A 20,676-nucleotide genomic window follows, 5' to 3' on the forward strand; every position below is an offset into this window, starting at 1 on the left:
CTTGGGAACAGGAACCCTGCAGTGGGGCTGAGCTGAGCTTCCCTCTCCCCTAATCAGGAGAAGACCTGTTGTATCCAGCCTGGTCAAAGAGCAGGGCAGCCCTGCAGCACCCCCACTGCCCTGGCCCTTCTGCTTTCACTTTCAGCACCAATCCCAAACCTGTATGGAAACTGCTCCTAGGAGGGCTCAGAATCTGTTTCACCCTAAGTCATCCCCAGGCAGAGCTGGCAGTTCCTGAAGGGGAAAGCACAGCCCTCTTACCCAGCAGTACCCCCTCTCAGGAAGGTGTCAGGGCACTGAGTCACCCTCTCTATGAGGCTGATGTGGGGCAGCTGGGGATGCACGTGGACAAAATGTCCCACCTTCAGAGGTGCTGAATTAGGGCTGTGCCCTCCTCTCCCCACCAGCATCCTCACCCTTGCCCCAACACCTCACTCACACCTTCCATGAGCCCCCAGACCCACTGCAGTCCTGTGGTGTGCACCCAGGTGATACGTTCAGTCCTGAAGACTAGGAGAACCAAACTGCATTGCACTGGGCACACCGGGCTGCACGTAGCCAGCAGTCACCGTGCCCCCACTGCACCACGGTGTAGGAAGGACAGCCTGCCTGCAACACTGACCAGCAGGCATCGAGTTAAAGCAGGCACAGGTAGCCTGTGCCTGGGGCACTGATCTGGGGAAGATCCTGTGGGTGGGCAGGTGAGACCTTCACTCCTCTGAGGATGCAGCCCCATCTCCACAGTCCTTGAGATTTTCTCTAAGAAAGGCAGTTCGGCCCTGGGGGCCAGAGGAGATGCAGGGAAAGCTTTTATTGGTATCTCCCAGCACACGTCAGCCCGGTTAAAAAAAAAAAAGCTTCGTGTCTCAGAGAGCTGTTTAACACAGCTCAGGCAGCAATTGGTACAGGGACAGCAAACCAGGCTGCATCTGCTCAGCCCCAGTCACAAGCTCCCTGCTTCCTCCAAGTGTGTGTGGTGTGTGCGTGTGTGTGTGTGCGCGCGTGTGTGCGCGCGCTAGACACAGGCATCCGCTCGCAGCATCTCGCTGTCTCCTGCATCCTCCGGCAGCAAGTGCAGGGCTCTGGCTCCTCGGGTACCACCCTCACTGCTCCATCCCCCGACAGGAATTTGCACACGAGGCACAGGATGTGGTGAGCACCCACGGGTGGAGAGGGGGTTGCGGCCAGAGGCAGCGGCGATGGACACCGTGTGGACCTCTGTCTAGGGCTCGTGTTCCCCAGACGGACCCTCACCCTGGTAAGTGGGTTTTTTTGCCACAGTTTGTGCTTTGCTGGGTGCATGGCATGGGCTGTCCACACATTGTGACATCCTTGGGTGGGTTCTCCCGCTGCCCCCCAGTTCCTGGTGCCTGAGAGGGTGTGCAGAGCTCCTGGGATGGAGTGCCTGGGAGGAGGGTTGAGGATGGGGTGGGAATGTCCTGCCCAGGCATTGGGGTCCTCATGTCGGTACTGGGGAGATGGGCTGGGGAGGGAGATGAGGAGGAGAAGTGGAGAACTGGGCAGGAGCTGTGTCTGCTGCAGAGGAAGGGACTCTGCTGTCACGGCATTTTCATCCCCCTCTGGGAGATGGAAGCGTGCGACACACCTATAAAATCTGCCATGGCGCGGCAGGACAGGCAACCTGATCCAGCAGGGAGAGCAGCCACCGGCTCAGTGTCCCCAGGACAGGGACACAGCACATCTGGGGCTCCAGCCACCCCCCTAGACATCCCCATTGAACTCCCACAGCCCTGCAGAGGGTAGGGAGGGTACCATCAGCCATGGACCCCCCTGACCCATGGCAACTAGATCACCTCACAGCAGCAGCCCCAGCAGTGCCAGAGTCACAGCATGTGCTGTCTGCCCGGGAGAGGGGACAAGAGGGTGCTGCCAGACCCCTGTGGCCATCCCTAACCAGCTCAAGGAGGTGGGATGCAATGGCCCCTAAGTAGAGCCTTCCGCCTTCACTGCTGGCCCCCCTTGCCCCAGGCAGGCAGGGGCTGGCAGGGTGTGCAGGGCTGTACCAGAGCCATGCCAGAGCCACGGCAGCTCCTCCCAGCCCTGCTTCATGCCCTTCAGACTAAGCGCTGGGACCAGGCAGCCACAGGCTCTGATATCCCAGGGTGTCCTCCCTATTGGTACCCCACCCCTCTGCTCCCAGGGTCCCTAATGCTGCTCCCAGTAAGGTGCTGTGGGGTAAAAATATCAGGAAACTCTTGAGGCAGGGGGGAGGCCTGGACCGCAGAGAGCCTGTGGGGACCAGGCGCATCCTTCCCCACAACTGGGGAGCTGCAATCCAGGGGGTTCTGCTCCCGGCACACCTGTGATGCCTCCCCTTGAAGGTGGGTGCCAGGGACCCTGCTCATGTGTGCACCCGCCCGAGCACCTGCTGACGCTTTATTTGCTGGTGGGGCATTGCAGCGAGGACACACCATGGGGCAGGTGACAGTCAGCCCTACAGACCCTGTGGCTCCACACCCCCATCTCCCCATGCCACCACTGGGCACCAAAACAGCCCACCCTGCACCCATGGCCCCCTGAAAAACACCCATCCCGCACCCCCAGCTGCCACAGACACCAACCACCCCACACCCACAGCTTCTGCAACATCCCTGCACCCAAAGCCACCACCCACCCCATGCCCACAGTCGCTGCAACACCCGCTGTGGGCCGTAACACCCGCCCCACGCTGCCAGCCGCTCCGTAGCACATCCACCCCAAAACACATCCACCCCTAACACATCATCCACCCCGTAACACATCCAGCCCTAACAAACACATCCCTGTGCTGCTCCCCACCACATCCATCCTGTGTTCCCAGCCACCACAACGCCCCCGCAGTGCCGCGATACACCCACCTGTGTGTCACTCATCGCCCTGCACCACAAACCTGGCACCCCATAACCCCAGCACAAGCCACATGGGCTCTGCTGTGGGAGAAAGGAGGTTTTGCAGCCACGCAGGGGTCATTGGCTCTGTTTGCATCAGGATGCTCTGCCCTGCTTCCTTCTCTTGGGGTGCCTCCATGCTGGCTACCAGCTCTGTCCCACCAGTGCCCCCATCCCCATCTAAAACAGGCTTATCCTCACTCTAGCTGCACCAGCCTTGCCTCCATGCCTCAGTTTCCCCATGCAGAGAGGTGCTTGGGGCTGGGAAATACGCATCCATGGGTGCTAAGAGGATGAAGTGCTTTCTGGCTTAGTATTTTGCTGCAGGGATGAAGCAGCAAAGGAGAAAATCCGAACCAGAAGAGTGTGGGGAATGGGTGTTGCCCAAGGATCAGGGCAGGGGTGCAAGGGAAGGGAAGGGGGTGGGAAGGTGCCCACCCCCTGCTGTGACAGCTCTTGGTGCTGGCAGGGCTCAGCGGAGCCGGGTGTTTGCAGGCAGCTCCCGCCTGTGCCCAGATTTAGCTCCTCTGTGGGGGCGACCTAAAAATAGCCCCGCGGTGGAGCCTTGCAGCAAGGTCGAGGCCCCCGCACCTCAGGTCATGGTGAGACAGGTGGTGGCACTTTGTGCCTCAGGGGATGGACACAAATAGCAGTTGGGACACCTTCCCTCAGGAACACACACAGATATAGGGCCTGCTCAGGTGTCTGGGCTGCTATGAGGCAAGGGAGCTTCTGGTTCTCCCTCCACACACCCAGAGGTCTCCAGGAGTGGGGGTGGTTCTGTGTGGGGGTGATGTCTCACCTCACAAAGCCAATGGGTCAGGCATGGCACAGGGCAAAGGGGGCCCTGGAGAGTGCAGAGCAAGTTTGGGGTATCTGGGGAGCAATGGGGTTTGTGGAAAGGCAGTGGGGTCTGGAGACTGAGTTCAGAGTGAAGCCATTCAACTCTGGATGTGCAGGCAGGGTTCAGCTGTGCAGCACTGGCAGGCACAGAGAGGCCAGCAGGGCTGAGAACAGACACAAGTCATGACACGAGTGAGACCATCCAAAATTAAGGCAGACAGCAGTAAATGGCAGGAGGCACTGAAGGTTGGACTTAGGAGAGGACAGGAAACAGAGGTGGCTGGGAACTTCAAGCAGCAGCACAGTGCTGGTGGGTGACTATGACATGAACACACGGGGGAACCACATCTGAGGGGGATTACAGCTGGTTTACACACCAGCCACCTTCCCACTGCCCTGGTTGCCCCCCTGCACCGCAGAGGGGCTGGGGCTGGGGCACCCAGAGCCCAGCAGCACTGTGCGGAGAAGCTGCCAGCACGCTGGGGATCAGGAGCACCAGTGTGGCTGCTGGGGGTACTGGTGTGCTGGCTCTCTCTTCTCTGTGAGCCCAGCCCCTCTGCACCCTCTCCTCCCTGCTTCTGCCCCAAGCCTTGGCCATGAGGAGGCCTGGATCTGGCCAGCATGTGGTGATGCAGAGACCTGCAAGGGCAGACCTGGGGGGAATCTCGATGTGATTATCCCCCGACTCTTCGGTTCTCAGGCAGAGCTGCAACGGTGCCCAGCAGCAGAGCTGATCCTGCCCACAGCAAATAGGATCCTGAGCCACCCGGGCAGGGGGTGGTGGCACGGTGGGCATGTAGAGACATCCAGGTGTTCTTCCTTCCCACTGGCACAGCCGCAGAGATGCTGTCGCTGTGGCTTGGACACGAGCCTCCGCCTCTGCCCCGCTCCCACCTTTGCAAAGCCCCTTAGAGCTGAAGAACGCCGGGCACCAGCTCTGAGCCAGGCGGTGCATCCAGCGGGTGCAAATACCCCCCTTTGCGGGCACTCTGCCGGGACCCCCACGCGCAGGACGGGGCCCACACGTGCTGCACTCCCGGCTCAGCGCGTGGGAATCCGCAGGCAGATGGTCCCGCGGTGGTGGGGAGAGGCTGGGAAATCACATGCGTGTGCACGCAGTGGTGTTCGCTGCCTGCCAGCGCGCTCGGCTCCGCTCCATTCGGCCCTGCCAGCGTGGGGCACCTGTAATTACCCTGCCAGGCTTCCCGACACAGCAGCGCCCGCGGCGCCGGGTCCTCCCGCAGCCCCGAGATCCCGGCGTGTGCGCGCGTGCTGCTAATTATCCCGCTACCTGGGGACTTCCCTGCTGAAGCTGGCGGGGCGGGGGATTGCTGCTCCGATCTCCCCGCTCTACCTCCTAGTCCCTGGGCTCCCGCTGGGAGTGCCTCTTTCCTGCAGCGTAGAATCACAGAATAATTAAGGCTGGGAAAGACCTCTAAGATCATCGAGTCCAACTGTTAACCCAGCACTGCCAAGGCCACCGCTAAACTGTATCCTTAAGTGCCTCGTCTACACGTTTTTGAACAAGATCGGGGACAGTGATTCCACTACTGCCCTGGGCAGCATCTTCCATAACACAATCCTAGCAAGGTCACGAGGGCAGCACTGGGACCGATTTGGGGTGATGCTGTGCCCCACGATGTTGGAGACCAAGTCCTGCTTTTCCCAGCTTCAGCCCACTCCCAGTGAGACAGAGACTGACTTGCTATTGCTGCTGCTGTTGACCACCCCATTTTACCCCAAGATGATCTTCCCTTGGTACTGAAACTGATGTGCCTCAATCCCATGCACTGGTTCCCTTCTCTCCTGCACTCTCACAGCCCTCCTATGGCTGGTCCAACCTCTCCCACATGGCTCCTTGCAGGATGCAGGATGCTGGATGCCCAGTGATCACAGCAGCAGCAGCACACACACACATACACACAAGCATGTGAGCGCAAGAGAGATGGGAAGGTGAAGAGGAATTTGAGGAAGGTAGGGAGCCAAAACCAGCTCTGCCATGCCCCAGTCCTGGGCAGAGCTGCAGGGAGGACAGCTTTCACCCTTGACTGGCCACAGAGGCTTTCTCCAAGGCAGAAAGGAGATGCATGGAAGGGGCAGGATTACAGCTGGTCCCAATCCCTTTGGGATTTACTGGTCTGGTGTGGAAAAGGCCTGGATGTGTTTCTGGTTAAGCTGAAGCACATAAAGCAAGCATGGGGGAGGCATCCCCAAACCAGCTCCCTGCTTTTGTCCCAATCCTGCACCAACACTTAGACCCTCCACAGCCAGGGTCCATGGCCACCATGGATAATCTCAGTGCCAGCTTGCCATTTCTCCCTGCCCTGAGCTGCCCCTTGCATATCTGGGAGAAAGCCACCAGGACAACATTTTGGGGTCAGGGACACGGTGCAAGGGCAGGGAGCAGCACTGCACCCTGAGGTGCTAGCACTGAGCTCCCTCCTTCCCCCACAGAGCCATGGGGGTGCTAATGTCCAGGCGGCAGACAGTGGAGAGGGTGCAGAAGGTGAGCTTGGCCGTGTCAGCCTTCAAGGACGGGCTGCGGGAGCAGCCATCGACACGGCGCCGGGGAGAGGCGGGGACCTCACGCCGGGGGACACTGGAGCAGGAGGTGCAGGAAGGAGAGGAGGAGGCATCGGCAGGACCTTCCCAGCCAGAGGAGAGCAGTGCCAGTGCCAGTGCCAAAGCAGCCTGGGAACGGCTGCGGGATGGCCGGGGCGTGGAGCCAGAGGAGTTCGATCGGGCCAACAGGTTCACGCCACCCGCCTTCATCCGGCCCAAGCGGGAGCTGCACGATGATGAGCCCCCAGACATCAGCCTGGAGCAGAGGGAGCAGGTGAGCAGATGGAGCCACGGGGACAGGGGCTGGGGAGAGCCCAGGGCTGTGACAGCCTCCCAGGGCATGGCAAAGCCCTATGGACGTGGCTCAGTTGGGCAGGGTGCCAGGGGCTAGGCTGGGCAGCTGGCCACATGGGGAGGAGGGTGCAACTGTTTAGATGTGCCCTGGAAGGAACCTGGTATGTCTCAGAAAGAAGAGGTCACTGGTGGGCAAGGCAGCTCCAGCTTTGGGATAAAGAGAAGGACAATTTGATCTATGTGTTTGTCAGCCTACAGCCAGCCAGCCTGCAACTCAAGCCATCCATTCACACCTGCAGTCTCTACAGCCCAGCCCATCCACAACCCAACAGTTTATCCACCCATGCACGCAATCCTACAGCCCACCCATCCACACCCACAACCCTAACCATCCATCCACCCACCAACCCAACAAGCCTACACCCCAGCCCACCTACAGCTTTCCACAGAACCACAGAACATAGAACATCCTGAGCTGGAAGGAACCCACAAGGATCATCAAGTCCAAGTCCCGCCCCCTGCACAGGACACCGCAACAATCACGCCATGTGCCTGACAGCATTGTTCAAAAACATCTTGAACTCTGTCAGGCTTGGTGCTGTGACTACTTCCTTGGGCAGCCTGTTCCAGTGCCCAGCCACCCTCTGAGGCTAAATCATGCAGGGTACCATCAGTATTTCTTGGGAATGGAAATGTGTGAAAAACCTTACAGCTTATCCATTCATACTTACAACACTAAGAAACAGCCAACCTACAACCCTAGTCCAGCCACCCACACGACCATGCTGAACCCCAGAGCACATACAACCTCAAAGCCCCAGCAACCCTACAGCCACACCCATCCACCCACCATTCATCCCAATAAACCTGCCTACCGTCCTCTAACTCAACCAGCCGTGTCCCTTACGACCTCACCACCCACCTATTCCCTACTCCAGCCCCACGCATTCCCATCCCCCCATCCACTCTACCCCCACCCGCAAAACACCACCCACCTGGAGAAGCCAGGCCCCTGCCCACACTGCTCTGCTGAGGATCTGCCCGCCCCTCCCCAGATCGTGAATGACGAAATGTGTGAGATCTGCGAGGTGTGGACGGCCGAGAGCCTCTTCCCGTGCCGCATCTGCCCCCGGGTGTACCACGACGGCTGCCTGCGCCGCATGGGGTACCTGCAGAAGGACAGCACCGTGGAGGTGACGGAGACGGCGCACACCGAGACAGGCTGGAGCTGCTACTACTGCGTGAGTGCCTGGAGGAGGGGACACTGGGCTACTGCTGGGTGGGGGGTGCTCCCTGGGGAACCCTGCCCCACACAGACATGAACAGGGTCCCACCTCACAGCCTCATCCAGGGCAATGGGGGACCTGATGCCCCCCACCTCCTGCTGCCCACCTTGGCCATGGGATGGGCTGCTGGGCACATGAGATGCTGTGGCAGAGCTGGAATGGCCAAAGCCATTGGGTGTGGAGCCACCCAACTGCAGAACCCCAGGGTGACACAGTACACCATCCCTCTCTGGGTGTGGGTGCCTACGCCCACATGCCATCAAGGGATCCCAGTGCTGCCATACAGCGGGATGCTCCGCCAACCCCATGCTTTTGCCCCACGGGTCTTCTCTGCCCCTCACCCCAGGACAACCTCAATCTGCTGCTGACAGAAGAAGAGATGTACAGCCTGATGGAGACCTTGAAGAACTGCAAGATCATTCCAGGTGTGTACCTTCCCCACGGCAGATCCCAGGAGGCGGGGGGAGGCAGGTGGGGAAGGGGGTCCCCCCTTCTTCCCAGGCACTGCAGAGCCAATCTGTCCCCTACAGAGACCTGCCTCACCCTGGATGACTTCCTGCGCTACAAACACCTGCTGCACAAGCAGCAGTTTGAGAAGCCCATGGCCGAGGCACAGGAGGAGCAGGCAGCCCTGCAGTTCAATGCCCTGGACCCCGACAAGAAGGGGCACATCGAGTGGCAGGACTTCCTCTCCCATGAGTCCATCCAGCTGCTGCAGAAACTACGGCCACAGGTATGATTGTGGCATCCAGGCCTTGCTCCCATGGCTGGCACCCATGGTCACAGCACTCAAGACAAGCTCCCATGGTCACAACACCCGGAGCTGGCTCCTACAACTGGCACCCATGGCTGTGGCACCTGGGTCTGAGTCCCATGGCCACTACCAAAGGCCATGGCACCCAGGGCAGGAGACCCCCACAGCTTTGGGCATAGGAGCCAGGAGATTCCCATGAGGTGAGCTCTCTCCCTTCCCTTCTCTGCCCCCTAGAATGCCCTGCTGCGGCTGCTGACACCCAAGGAGCGGGAGCGGGCCCGGGCAGCCTTCCTGGCCCTGGACCAGGACAACGATGGCTTCATAGGGGAGGGCGAGTGTCGCCAGGCCCGGCACACCTGGTTCCGCAAGCACCAAAAGGAGATGCTGTCCTGCAATGTCAGGTATGGGGATGCCCACGCTGGTGTAGGGGTGACATCCAAGCCGGCATTCCTGCCACAGCCCCAGCAGCAACCGCAGGGTCTCGGCACACAAATTGGGTGCTCCCACTTCTCATCACCTTCCCTCTGTGGCCCCTCAGCCATGTGCACCCTCCTCCCCCTGCCACCACAACCATCTGGGGTGCAAGGAACACCCAGGGATGAAGGGTATCCTCCTCCCTCCCACAGCATCAGCCACGTGGGGCCCATATCAGAAGGCAGCCCTGCCAGCAGCAGGAATGGCAAGAGCCCAGAGAAGATCCTGCCAGCCACAAAGCAGGAGGAGCCCAGGTGAGGCAGGGCTGTGTGCAGGGGTGGGGGACACCCTCATTTTGGGGGGAGTTTCCAGGGGAGCAGCAGTGCCAGCTAGGGTGGCCAGTGAGCCCACATCTGCCCACAGGACCGTCGACTGGCCCGGCTTCCTGCGGGAGAATGTCACCTACATCCTGGCCGCACGCCCCAACAGCGCCGCCCTCCACCTGCAGCCCCCCGCCTAATCCCCGCGGCGCGTCGAGGGCGCGACGCTGCTCCCGCCATGCAGACCTGCCCCACCTGCCCCTGGGGGCGAAGCTGGGCGCTGACTGGCTGGCGGGGAGGTGGCCGTGCTGCGCTCTGCCCCGCCTCCCTCTCGGATTGGCTGTGAAGAGGACAGGTGCTGGGCCATGATTGGCTGGGAGGGTGGGGGCTGCTCTGATTGGTGGGCGAGGCGGGAGGGGCAGGGTGTGTCCCCGCTGGCCCCGCGCCCCGCAGGCACCGCGGCCCCAGGTCCTGGTCCCGGGGTCATGGTGGGGTGCGGGGCCCAGGGAACTGTCTGCCCCCATGATCCACATCCCCACAGCACCCCCTCACCTGCCAGCGCCTGGAGCCCCTGGAACCCACAGACAGAGCAGGGGCTGCTCTGGGTAGTTGCGGGGTCACAGCGGAACCGGTGCCCGGCACCTGTGTGCCCCCCAGCCTCCCACAGTGCCACAGGGGAGCCACAGCTAAGCCTCTGTGTGCCGCCAGGTCTGCGGCAAACAGTGTCTCAGCTCATTGGCATCATGATCCATTGGCATCATGGATCCTCGAGGGGAGAATGTGGCTGACCCCTTCAGGGTCTTTCACATCCCTGCCCTGCTCCTACAGGGGCTGGAGCCCAGTAGGTCCATCCTTGCATGCTGGTGGCTGTGTCTGGGGGAGTGTTCCCTGGCCCTGCCCTCCTGGGGACCAGCTATTTAATGTGGACAGCAGTGGTGTGGGAAGGAGCACCAGGACTAGAAAGCTTCAGAGGGATGGGAGGGCAAAGTGAGATGTAGGGGAGGCCTCCTGTGCATCTGATCTTGCCCTCAGCACTCCCTTGCATCCCTCATCCCCTCCTGTACGCCTGGTTCCAAGGGTTGCTCTCCGTCCACCCAGCATTCCAATCCCCAACCCTGTTCAGTCCTGCTCTGTCCTCAGCATGGCGAGTGGGCAACCCCACCTCACTAGGGGCATTACTGCTTGTGGTGAGGAGAGGGAGGCAGAGCCCAGAGCCCCCCAGGTGTCAGCTGCAGGGGTGAGGCACTCGCTGGGCAGGTTTGGTGCTCGGCAACGCTGTTGTGGATAGATGTGCTCAGCCCACAGGTGAAGGAGGAGGGACCCCGGAAACCTTGCCCCAAACAAACCAGGGGCCGGGATGCCCAGATCTCATGGCAGCCCCAGCAGCTGCTCCTTGCCCCTCCAATTCCTCCCCTGCAATGCCCTCAGCCTCTCCCTGCCTGGTGTGCCCTGGCTCAGCCGGGGGGGCCTGGGGTATACACAGACCAGGGGTGCACTTGCAGCAACCTGGTCACTCCCTCACCTCCATCCCCGATGCAATGGGGGCACCGTCCCACTCAGCCCCATTTCCCCAGCCAGGGCACAGTTCCCCTCTCCAGGGTCTCTCCCACTGCAAGACCAGGAGGTGCACCAGTGCCACGACATCTTCCTCTACCGCCCTGGCATGCCAGGCCAATGGGGATATTTTGGATGCCAGGTCCGAGATGTGGCCAGAGCGTCAATGGGGATATTTCGGATGCCAGGTCCGAGATGTGGCCAGAGCCATGGTGAGGAGGTGGCCGTGGGTGCGTGGGTTGCAACTCCCTATCTGTACTGAGATACATCCATTAAACAGCTGTGTCCAACCAGCCTCCTGAGGGTGCGCTTTCAGGGCTTCTGGCTTCTCCTCAGGCACTTCTGGGGATCCACAGTGGCCTGTTGTCTTTAAGATCCTATCCCAGCCTCAGGTCATTGTCCCACCAGGCAGGCTTGGCCTCCCATCCCCAGAGTGTCCCACAGCAGCAGTGGGGGGAAGCCAGCAGGTGCACCCAGGACCCTGCAAACTCGAGGTGCCCCATGTGTCCCCAGGAAAGCAGACAGTAGGGAGAGTGCTTGGCTGACCCTACAACAATCCCAGTCCCTGCAGTGGAAGGGACAATCATCCACCAGGATGAGGGTGCTTCCTGCCTTCAGAGGCACTGGAGGCTGTGAACTGAGCACTGGGGACTGCTGGATGCTGGGAACAGGCTGTCTGCAGCAGTGCTGGGAAACCCGAAATAACCCCACAAAGACACCAAGAAGGAGAGTGGTCCCCATGGCTGGAGTGCTCCAGTCCTAGTCACATCCACGGAGCTCCCACAGGAAGCTGCAGCTTTTGATGGTGGCACAAATGGTCTGTGGGAATTGGCAAAGGAGGTTCACCTGCCTGGGGGGACTTTTCTTTCACAGTGCGTGCACTGCAGCTGGGAGGGGAATGGGGTTTGCGAAGACAGTTTGGGAGAGAATTAGGAGGTATTAGAGAGAATTAGGAGAATTAGATGCTGCCCTGGCAACATCTGTGCTGTCTGCAGGGACACAGCTTGGTGCTAAAAGCTGGACTCGGACATTCAGCCCACTCCCAAGGCCACAGTGGGCTGCCATGGCATCTAGACCACAGGAGCAGTGTGCAGCTCAACCCCAGAGAAAATCCAGCAAGTATTTCCGTCTCTGGGAGCCAGAGCAGCTGTAAAAGCACCTGGGAGAGGCACCCATCACCTTGAGGAAGAGGATGGGCATCCGGGGGAAGGGGGAGCTCACGGTGTTTTTTGCGCCTGATGGTGGGATATCATGGGTGCGTGCTCTGCCCATGAAGGGAAGCCGCGGGAAGCCACAGGAAGCCCTCACATGGCGAGATGGTGTTGATCACTGTGTTATTGCTCCCTCTGCTGGAGATGAAGAGAAAGCTGGGGCAGAGCACAGGCTTGGGGACGCTGGGAGTGAGATATCCCCTACATATTCACCCCAAACCGACATCCTGAGCCCTCAGGATCCAGACCGGGAGAGCAAATCCTCCTGGGCCCTAATCCAGCCCCACTCCGCTCTCAGTTCTTCCCTTGCGAAACAAGGTACAGGTGGCTTTCCCAGCTCCAGCCCACCTGCCACCCCCTGCAGCACTCTGGCATCCCTGCCAGGGCACACAGCCGGCTGGTGTTTCCGGGGAGCTGGTTAAAACAAGGGCCACACGTGGCCAGGGGGGCCTATGTCCCGCAGGGCTGTACTGTCACTGCTGTGGCACTGTCATCCCAGCTCACATCCTCTGCCACAGCAGCAGGTGCCCAGTGAGCGACCTCCACGGAGCAGAGTGTGCCTCAGCCATGTCCCACACAGGCACCATCGAGGTCTGGGCAGAAGCAGGAGGACGTGGTGGAGGAGTGGGCAAGGTGGTGCTGTGGCTTCTCTTAGCTGTCACTTGCTCCTTCAGGAGCTGCTGTCCGCAGAGACACTGTCCCCAGAAAGCCTCTGTGGCCTGCAGACCGCCATCCCTGATGCTGGGACAAACCCCTCCCTAAATGCTGAGGGATACTTCCCCTGTGCATGGTGCAAACCTCCCAAACACCTGAAAGCTGGCACTAAGCTCTCTCTGAATACTTCTCACTACACGCTGGTGCAAACCTGTCCCTGAATCCCCTTGAATGCTAATGCAAACCTCCAAACAAGTGCTGGTGCCAACTTTCCCTGAACAGTGGTGCAAATCTCCCCACTGAGATCCCAGAGACCGGAGACCAAAGGATCAGGATGCTCATGTGGGATTTAAGGCTGGGGCAAGAACCAGCTGTCCAGCCCAACCCTCCCAAGCCCTGCTGTACTGACGGTGCCTGTGCAGCCCATGGGTCTGTTGTCCCATGTCCATCACCCACCACCAGGTGCCACACAGTGGGTGCTGTGTTCCCCAGTGGGGGTTCTCAGCCCCAGGGCTCCAGTCCAGGATCATCCAGTCTGGGGGCAGGGGCAGAGTCCTGGGTCCTGGGGGGCAGCTCTGGCTCATGTATGTGTTTCACAGCAGGCAGCAGTCAGAGCATCATCTACCCTTCTCCCAGGTGGTCCTGCCCTCTGCAAGAGGACTGGAGCACCTCAGCCTGCCCAGATCAGGATGTCTTTGCCATCCCACAGGAACCCCAGGTGATGGGGAGTAATAGTGCCCTACTGCTAGAGTTTCCCCCTCTGCCAGGCTGCAGGACCACTACACACAGCTGCCACCCACTCCAAAAACCTCTGCTGGTGGGGAATATGGGTGCTTGGCTTTGCACCCCAGGGTTCAGGATAGCACTCTCCTCTGAGGCTGGACACCTCTGCCTGTCCCCGGGGCTCCCCTGGGCTTGGCCAAGTGCCATCAGGTCTGGTGTGTCCCAGAGGGAAAGTGACCACAATGTGCCCCACACCAAAGCCGGCCAAACTTCAGGAACGTGTGTGCGAAGCTGTGCTGACACAGGAGGGACAGAGGTGACCAGGGGGACCCACTGGGCTAAGACAGTGTCACCATGAGCCGTGGCACCTGGCTGTAACTGGGGCAAGATGTCAGAGCCCCATCCCATCACTGCCACAGGACTGTCAGAGACCAATGGCAGGAAAAGAGGGTTCTCTGGGCAGCTTGTGACAGTGACAGCAACAGCCACAGCCCCCGGAGGCAGCGACACCCTGGAGGCCCCAACTATCCTTCCCCTCCCGGGACAGAGCAGGACTGACCATCCAGAGCAGGGACAAGTGTTCCCATTTAGCAACATCCCCCCCACCTGTGAGCAGGGAGAGGAGATGGGAAAGCTGAGGAGGTTTTGGGGCGCAGAACTGGGATGACAAGATTGGGCCACTAAGAAAAGACCCTCACCCCACCCCGAGCCAGGGTCCGTAGGGGCACTAGAGACCTCTGGGGAGACTTCAGGGAGGACTGGGGGGTGAAGGGGCTGGGAGAGGGTGGTGCAAGGGGCCACCAAGTAAGAAGTGTGTGTGCCCCCTGCAACAGAGAGGTGGCCACGGGGTGTCGCCCCTGCACCGCGCCGGGAGCCGGCGGTGCCACTTTGGGACCTGCACAGAACATGCAGGGAGGGAGGATGCAGGAAGGGAGGATGCAGGGACTCATCTCTCTACCCAGAAATCATTTTGTAGGCTGGCTTGTGACGCCCTTCCTCTCCTGCCCAAGCTCTGATTCCAACCTCTGCCCCATAGCACCTTCTTCCTCCCTGGTTATGTGCCTTTGCCAGGTGAATGGAGGGCCACACACCCTGCGTGGGGAGCTGGGACCCAGCCATGGCAGCCACAGGCTCCTGCAGGGATGAGCTCCATCCTCTGCAGTCCCATGGAGCTGGGAAACCCTGGGCCTTTGTAGAAGAGGCACCAGCCCAGCAATACCTCGAGTCTAACATCCCTTCCCCATGAGATGCATAGGGATTCAGAGCCCTCTCCTGCCTGCATCCCCTAATAGGAGCCCTGGGCACTCCCTCATCTGCACCCCCCAAAGCCATTGCACCCCCCAAATAACCACAGGGTCTGACCACACCCGGCACTGCCACTGAGCTCAGAAGGATGTTCAGGTGATGGAAATGCAGCCCAGCACTAGGTGTGGTAGCAGGGATAAGGACAGGGATGTCCACCAGCACCTCCTGCAACCGACTACAAGCTGCTTGGATCCACAGGGAAGTCTGGAGGAAGCTGTATGTGACTTAAGTGGGGAAATGAGATAAACTCCCAACTTGTCCCCTGGCATGCTGTCAACTGTGGAATGAGCTGCCTCAACAGGACACAACCCCAAAGGCACTCCAGCATGGAAGTGGCGTGCTCCTCTTCCGGAAGAGTGGCCTGGGCTACTCACAGGAGTCCATGCAGGAGCTGTGCATGGCTTCCCAGAGGCACACCGTGCCACCACCAGCTCCCGCCACCCCCACATTGCTGGCTCGGTGGCCCTGACAGTGGAGGGCTGACAGACACTGCCTCCTGTTCCCAGCAGGCTCTCTCCCACTTCTCTCCCCGCAGCACAGGGGAATAGAACATGGGGTTCCCGCGTGGTGCAAGGGGTGGAGAGGAGGCCCTGGGATGAGGGGGGGCACAGAAGGGTGCTAGGCACACTGAGCATCTTTTTTCCACAGCAGCTTTGCGGTGACTCATCCTGGCAACCCACACAGCACTCAGGCAGGGTGTCCAGGTCCTCTCCTGTCTCAGTGCAAGGCCATGTAGAAGCAACACATTAACAGCACAAGTCCTGGGTTCCTCCCTCTGCATCTCCCTGCTCCTACTGCCCTAGCATTGCAGTGGGACTGGGAGGTGGCATCAGGGACAGTGGCCCCAGCCCTGGACTTCCATGTTCCTCTCTGTGGCAACCTGGACCCCAGGGCCCCACTGACCCCTGAGCAGCTGCTACCAAGCACCAGCAGGGCTGGTATGACAGTGGCCATTGGCTGCCAAATAAATTATTTGGGGTACAGTGAAGGGCAGTACCTGCCTTCCCACTTCAGCTGTGTGTATCCACGCCCCACAGCTGGAATTGGAGCAGATGCTGATGGTCCCTCTGGGTAGCACAGGGGCAGCTGTACAGTGGCATGCATGTCCCTGCGTGCCCCAGCATCCCCCCTCACCCCACATGTGTGTTGTGCATCCCAGCATCCCCTTTCCATTCGGGAAATGACCCTGAACCATAAGCCACATACACAGTCCTCTCAGCTCACCCCCAAGCCACAGGACATGCTGGGGACTCTGGTAAGAAGGCATCAATCCAGGACTAATGTGGGAGCTAAATAGAGCCAAGGCATACCATGGCTGGCCTGGGAAGGAGGAAGGCAGCCAGAGTACCTGGAAAGCAGGGATTTGGATCCGAGCCACTCCAGAAAGCCAGCACGATGCTTGGCACAGGCAGATGCACCCAGCCGATCAGAGACACGGAGATCCATCTGGGGGATCTGCCAACCCACACAGCATCAGCCGGGCCACTCACTCCTCAGGTGCCTCTGGCAGCAAGGATGGGAGTAATAAAGGGGGGAGGCACCTCGTGTTTGGCGTGGGGCACCCCATGACCCATCAGTGAAATGATCTGGGGGCTGGAGTGACTGATCCACGAGGAGCCGCACACAACTATATCTGTCTCACTTGGCTGAGCGATGACTAAGGGAAGGACAGGAGAGCAGTCTGCACACCGCCAGGCAGAGGAGGAATTATTTAGGCTGGAGCGCGGGGGCGGAGGGAGGGGGGCTGGAAGGAGATGGGTGGAGGGAAGGTGGAGGTTAGGTGGGATGCTCTGGCAGTGTTCCCCCTCTCTGCCGGAGGGACACCATGTACTGGTGAGAAAGAGCACAAGAGCTGGGGGACTGGGAGGTGCTGCTCACTTTTGGGGAGAAAATACACTCATCCAAGGGGGTGTCCTGGCCCCTACCCCACAGATGGGCATTGACTCAGAGACCTATCCCAAGCACGGGAAAACACATGGCAGCTGCCTGCACAGGGCGGGCCTCAGAAGGTGGAAAAATGACCTCACTATGTGGCATCTCTCCTGAGCCCCAGCCCACAGCAGTGCTCTCACGTAACCACCTGACACACAATAAAAATCAAAGGCAGGAGAAGGGGATGCCGAGACCAAGGGGCTCAGCATCCTCTGGGATCAATCCCTTCTCCCAGGAAGGAAGGGACCCCACCACATAAGCTGTTCCCACAGCCAACATGTACCAAATCTATTTCCTGGGGTCATCTTGTGCTTTAGGCGCTGGCATGAGGACGAAGAGCAAATGAAGCACAAAGAGCCACAACTCCTGATACTTTGACTGGGCCACCCTGCCTCATTCACCTGCAGGTTGCCACTCTTCTCCCCACTCTCCAAAGATTTTTGCCACATAACTGGGTGTGGTGGTTTGGGCTAGGCCAAACCACCACACTGGGGTACAAACATTCCAACCCAGCTGGCACATGAAGTTATGTGAGCCTGTACCTGCTCCATGCATTTGGAGAGGACCTAAGTGACCTGTGTGCCCTCCAGACCATCCAGCCCAGGAGGATATTTGCAAGGGAACATCATCTTTAGGCCAGAAAGTCCCCTAAACATGTCCCCTAAACTTACAGCCAGGAGTCCTGTCAGTTGAACATATATGGGATATGACAACCATGGCCCAGGATGTTGCAGGAAGGGGAATTGAAGAAGGGGCTATAAACCAGCAAGATTTCATGTCCATATGTTCAACATGGCTTGATGACTTTATAAATTTGGTGGCTAAAACACCACCACAAACGTACAAGGCTGCCATCAGATCATCCCTCCATCACCCTGAGCACCAGGCAACGCCAGGGGATCACTGAGCAATGCTGGGGGCAACACTGGGCATTGCCAGGGGAAGCACCGAGCAATGCCAGGGGATCACTGAGCAGTGCCAGAGAGAACACGGGGCAGTGTCGGGGAGGCACTGAGCAATGCTATGGGACCACAAGGAAATGCAGGGTGAGCACTGGGCAAGGTCAGGGGAGCACCGAGTAATGTCGGCGGAGCACTGGGCAATGTCAGGGGAGGACCAGGCAACTGGTGAGCTGGGTGAGCACTGCAAAACCAGTGACCTGCCAGGACCCAGCCACAGGGACCTCCACCCATCACACCAGCTCCCATGGGCAGCAACAACTCTGTCACCGCTTGGCCCCTCTGAGCTGGCCTGTGCACAGCAGGTCCCTGGGCTGGCAGCAACGTGGGATTCCGAGGCCACAGCATCACCCCGGCTTTATCTTCCGTCTTTTCATCCTCAAAGCAACCTGACGTCCTCTTCCAGTACCCTCAGCGTAGCCTGGCAACGGCAGTACCAGCATAGAAACAGCTGTACTGGCATGGAAACGGCAGTACTGGCATGGCAACACGGTGGAGGAGAGACAAAAATGTCAGGCGGATCCCCCCCTTCTGCTTCTTGGAACAGCAAAGCTGCCTCGTCTCCCCTGGATACATCCAATGGGCTGTGGGCACCAGGATGATGGACCCTCCTCCTCTCCCCATTGCCCAGAATTACATGAGATGAGTTGCTGGATCTCAGCCTGGGTCTTACAGGTCCTGGCATGCAGAGAACCACGGCAGCAGGCATATGTTCTTTGTGGGTCCCCATGGGGGTAGACACATAGCCCCCCTTACCACTTCCAGAGCAAACACCTAGTTTGAGGTGCACAAATTTGTGAGACTTGGGAAAATTGTTCCTGTCTCTTTGGCTGCCAAGGGCTTTTCCTGCAGCAAGTCCCTCTGTCTGCTGGGGTAGACCTGCCGTTCAGGGACAGCCCTGCCCACGGTGAGAAGAAAAGACGCTGGCACCCATGAGACATTAGGACTGCCCCCCTCATCTCATTCAGATGTGGGGAAGTGTCCCCGGCAGCAGGCAGGGAGGGCAGCCTGAGCATCCCCCTCTGCCGGGTAAGGAGATCCGGCGGGGCATCGGAAGTTACACAACGCTGCGCTATGCGGACAAGGCAGCGAGCGCTGCGGGGGCGCGCGACAGCCCCCACAGTGAATTCCCTGACGTGGCAAACATCTCCCGAAGCCCCCTCGATGCCCACCTGCACACGCAGGCAGGAGCCCACGCACATACGCAGGCAGGAGCCCACACGCCGGCACACGCCTGCCTCTAAAGGAAAAGCCTCGCCAGAGCCAGAGCTGAAATAGTGAATTGCCTCATTCATTCACCCTCTCCGGAAGCTTTGCCCGTACATGCAAACATACGCGCAGGGAGACATGTGTGGCAGACACGTGCGACCACCCCTAAGCCCTCCAGGAATTCCACCCCACCCCCCCCCCAGCCACTTTCTTCACCACCCGCTCCAAACTGAAGTACAGTCTGTATCCATGCATGTCCTGACAGGCAAACCCCAGCTCCGCAGGTGGGGAACCCTGACTGGAGCAGATCCATGGCACAGTGGGGTGTCCCATGTTTCCTGGTGGGGGTGGGAAGCCCCCAGTCCCAAATCAAGAGACTCTCACATGGTACATTCCCCCTTAGCACACACATAAGCATTCCCAGACATGTTTGCTCCTATGAGGGCTCAGTGGAGACCCCTCTACAGGGATGCTACTGGAGCAAAAACCCCTCTGGAGTGGCCAGACAGATCAGTCCACCCCCAAAATCTTGAGCCGGACCTGTCAGGAGCTGAGCAGGGCCTGACACGTGCATGGCATGGGGCACATATATGTGCCAGACATGCAATGTGTCAATGCCCAGTGGCACACCCACATGGCAGATGCACAGACAGAAACCTCCATTTCTGTGCTGGAAGGTCTGGCCCAGGTTTGTCACCCAGGAAACGCTCCCCTAAGACACACAGGCTCACAACACACACTCGTGTGTAACCCCGGGCAGATGCAACACGTGCCCCCACGTTTGTGCACACACACAACACGCTCCACAGTGCATGGGCTCTGCTGACCCCATTTGGGGGTTCAGCACACACGGGTCACACACAGGCACGGCCAGGCAGCAGCGGGACAGAGCAATGCCTGCCTGTGCCCCAGCACGACCCTGCTCTGCCGGCATGTCCTTACATAACTCCAGCTGAGTGTGGGACAAGCGACCGCACCAAGGAGGGAGATGGAGAGGATTCAGCTCATTTCTTTTCCTAGAATAATTTCTAGAACCGTGAGGTGGCTGAGAAAACATCCCATCTCCACACTCCTCCCACTCACTTGGCAGCACCCAGCTGTGGTGCAGCGGTGGCAGCCAGCACAGTGTGTGCAGCATCCACAAGCATGGCATCATGTCCTGAGACCCCTTCCCAACTCAGCAGGCAGGTCACACATCCTGGCATCCACAATGCTCAGGTGTCATGACACATCCCTAGTCCTATTCTCCCTCCCCTTGTACAAGAGGGAGACACTGATGTACCCGCAGGTGCCCCAAGACCTACATGACAGGTGCCCAGATCGGTTCCCCCTCTAGTTGCACAGACAAATGCCAGTGTCTGCGTTGGACAGGGAGCACTTCCTGTAGTGTTGCTCACCTCAGAGTGACGCAGGGATTCAGGTACTGGACACATACCTCAAGGGAGCAAAAGTGTCAGCACCTGCATTGCGGCCTGACCCTGCCTGCCCCCTCAATGACTGCTCTCCCCATTTGACTGTGTATTTGTATTCTTCCTCAACCTTACCTAGAATGTGATATCAGACACAGGGACTTGTATCTGCCCAGACTGCTCTTCCTCCTCCACGAGCACAGGTCATTCAGTACCATTCCAGCGTGACTGGGGCTTTATAAAGAGGGTGGTTTGCCAAAGAAGAACCCTGCCACCATCATTGTGTGGCAGCAATCCCAGGTTCCCATTGTGCAGCTCAGCCCCTCTACCCAGGCCCAGTACATTGAACCTTCTGTGTT

General features: G+C 59.3%; 1 protein-coding gene across 1 annotated transcript; it reads left to right on the forward strand.

Annotated features, from left to right (window-relative positions):
* Positions 1-901: 901 nt before the first annotated feature.
* PHF24 (PHD finger protein 24) lies at positions 902-11,208 on the forward strand. Its single transcript, XM_064642875.1, has 8 exons — positions 902-1,258; positions 6,186-6,567; positions 7,643-7,828; positions 8,220-8,298; positions 8,404-8,606; positions 8,862-9,028; positions 9,254-9,355; positions 9,465-11,208. The coding sequence occupies exons 2-8, from the start codon at positions 6,190-6,192 to the stop codon at positions 9,559-9,561; spliced, it is 1,212 nt and encodes a 403-aa protein (XP_064498945.1). The 5' UTR covers positions 902-1,258; positions 6,186-6,189; the 3' UTR covers positions 9,562-11,208.
* Positions 11,209-20,676: the final 9,468 nt, after the last annotated feature.

The sequence above is a fragment of the Pseudopipra pipra genome, chromosome Z, assembly GCF_036250125.1.
Source record: "Pseudopipra pipra isolate bDixPip1 chromosome Z, bDixPip1.hap1, whole genome shotgun sequence".
Lineage (NCBI taxonomy): Eukaryota > Metazoa > Chordata > Aves > Passeriformes > Pipridae > Pseudopipra > Pseudopipra pipra.

What these genes read in the sequence shown, in the direction of transcription:
- PHF24 (XM_064642875.1), top strand. Translation starts at nt 6,190, where the DNA reads ATGGGGGTGCTAATGTCCAGGCGGCAGACAGTGGAGAGGGTGCAGAAG. An exon ending in GCCTGGAGCAGAGGGAGCAG is followed by an intron (nt 6,568 to 7,642) that starts GTGAGCAGATGG and finishes GCCCCTCCCCAG; the next exon opens with ATCGTGAATGACGAAATGTG. An exon ending in ACAAAGCAGGAGGAGCCCAG is followed by an intron (nt 9,356 to 9,464) that starts GTGAGGCAGGGC and finishes ATCTGCCCACAG; the next exon opens with GACCGTCGACTGGCCCGGCT.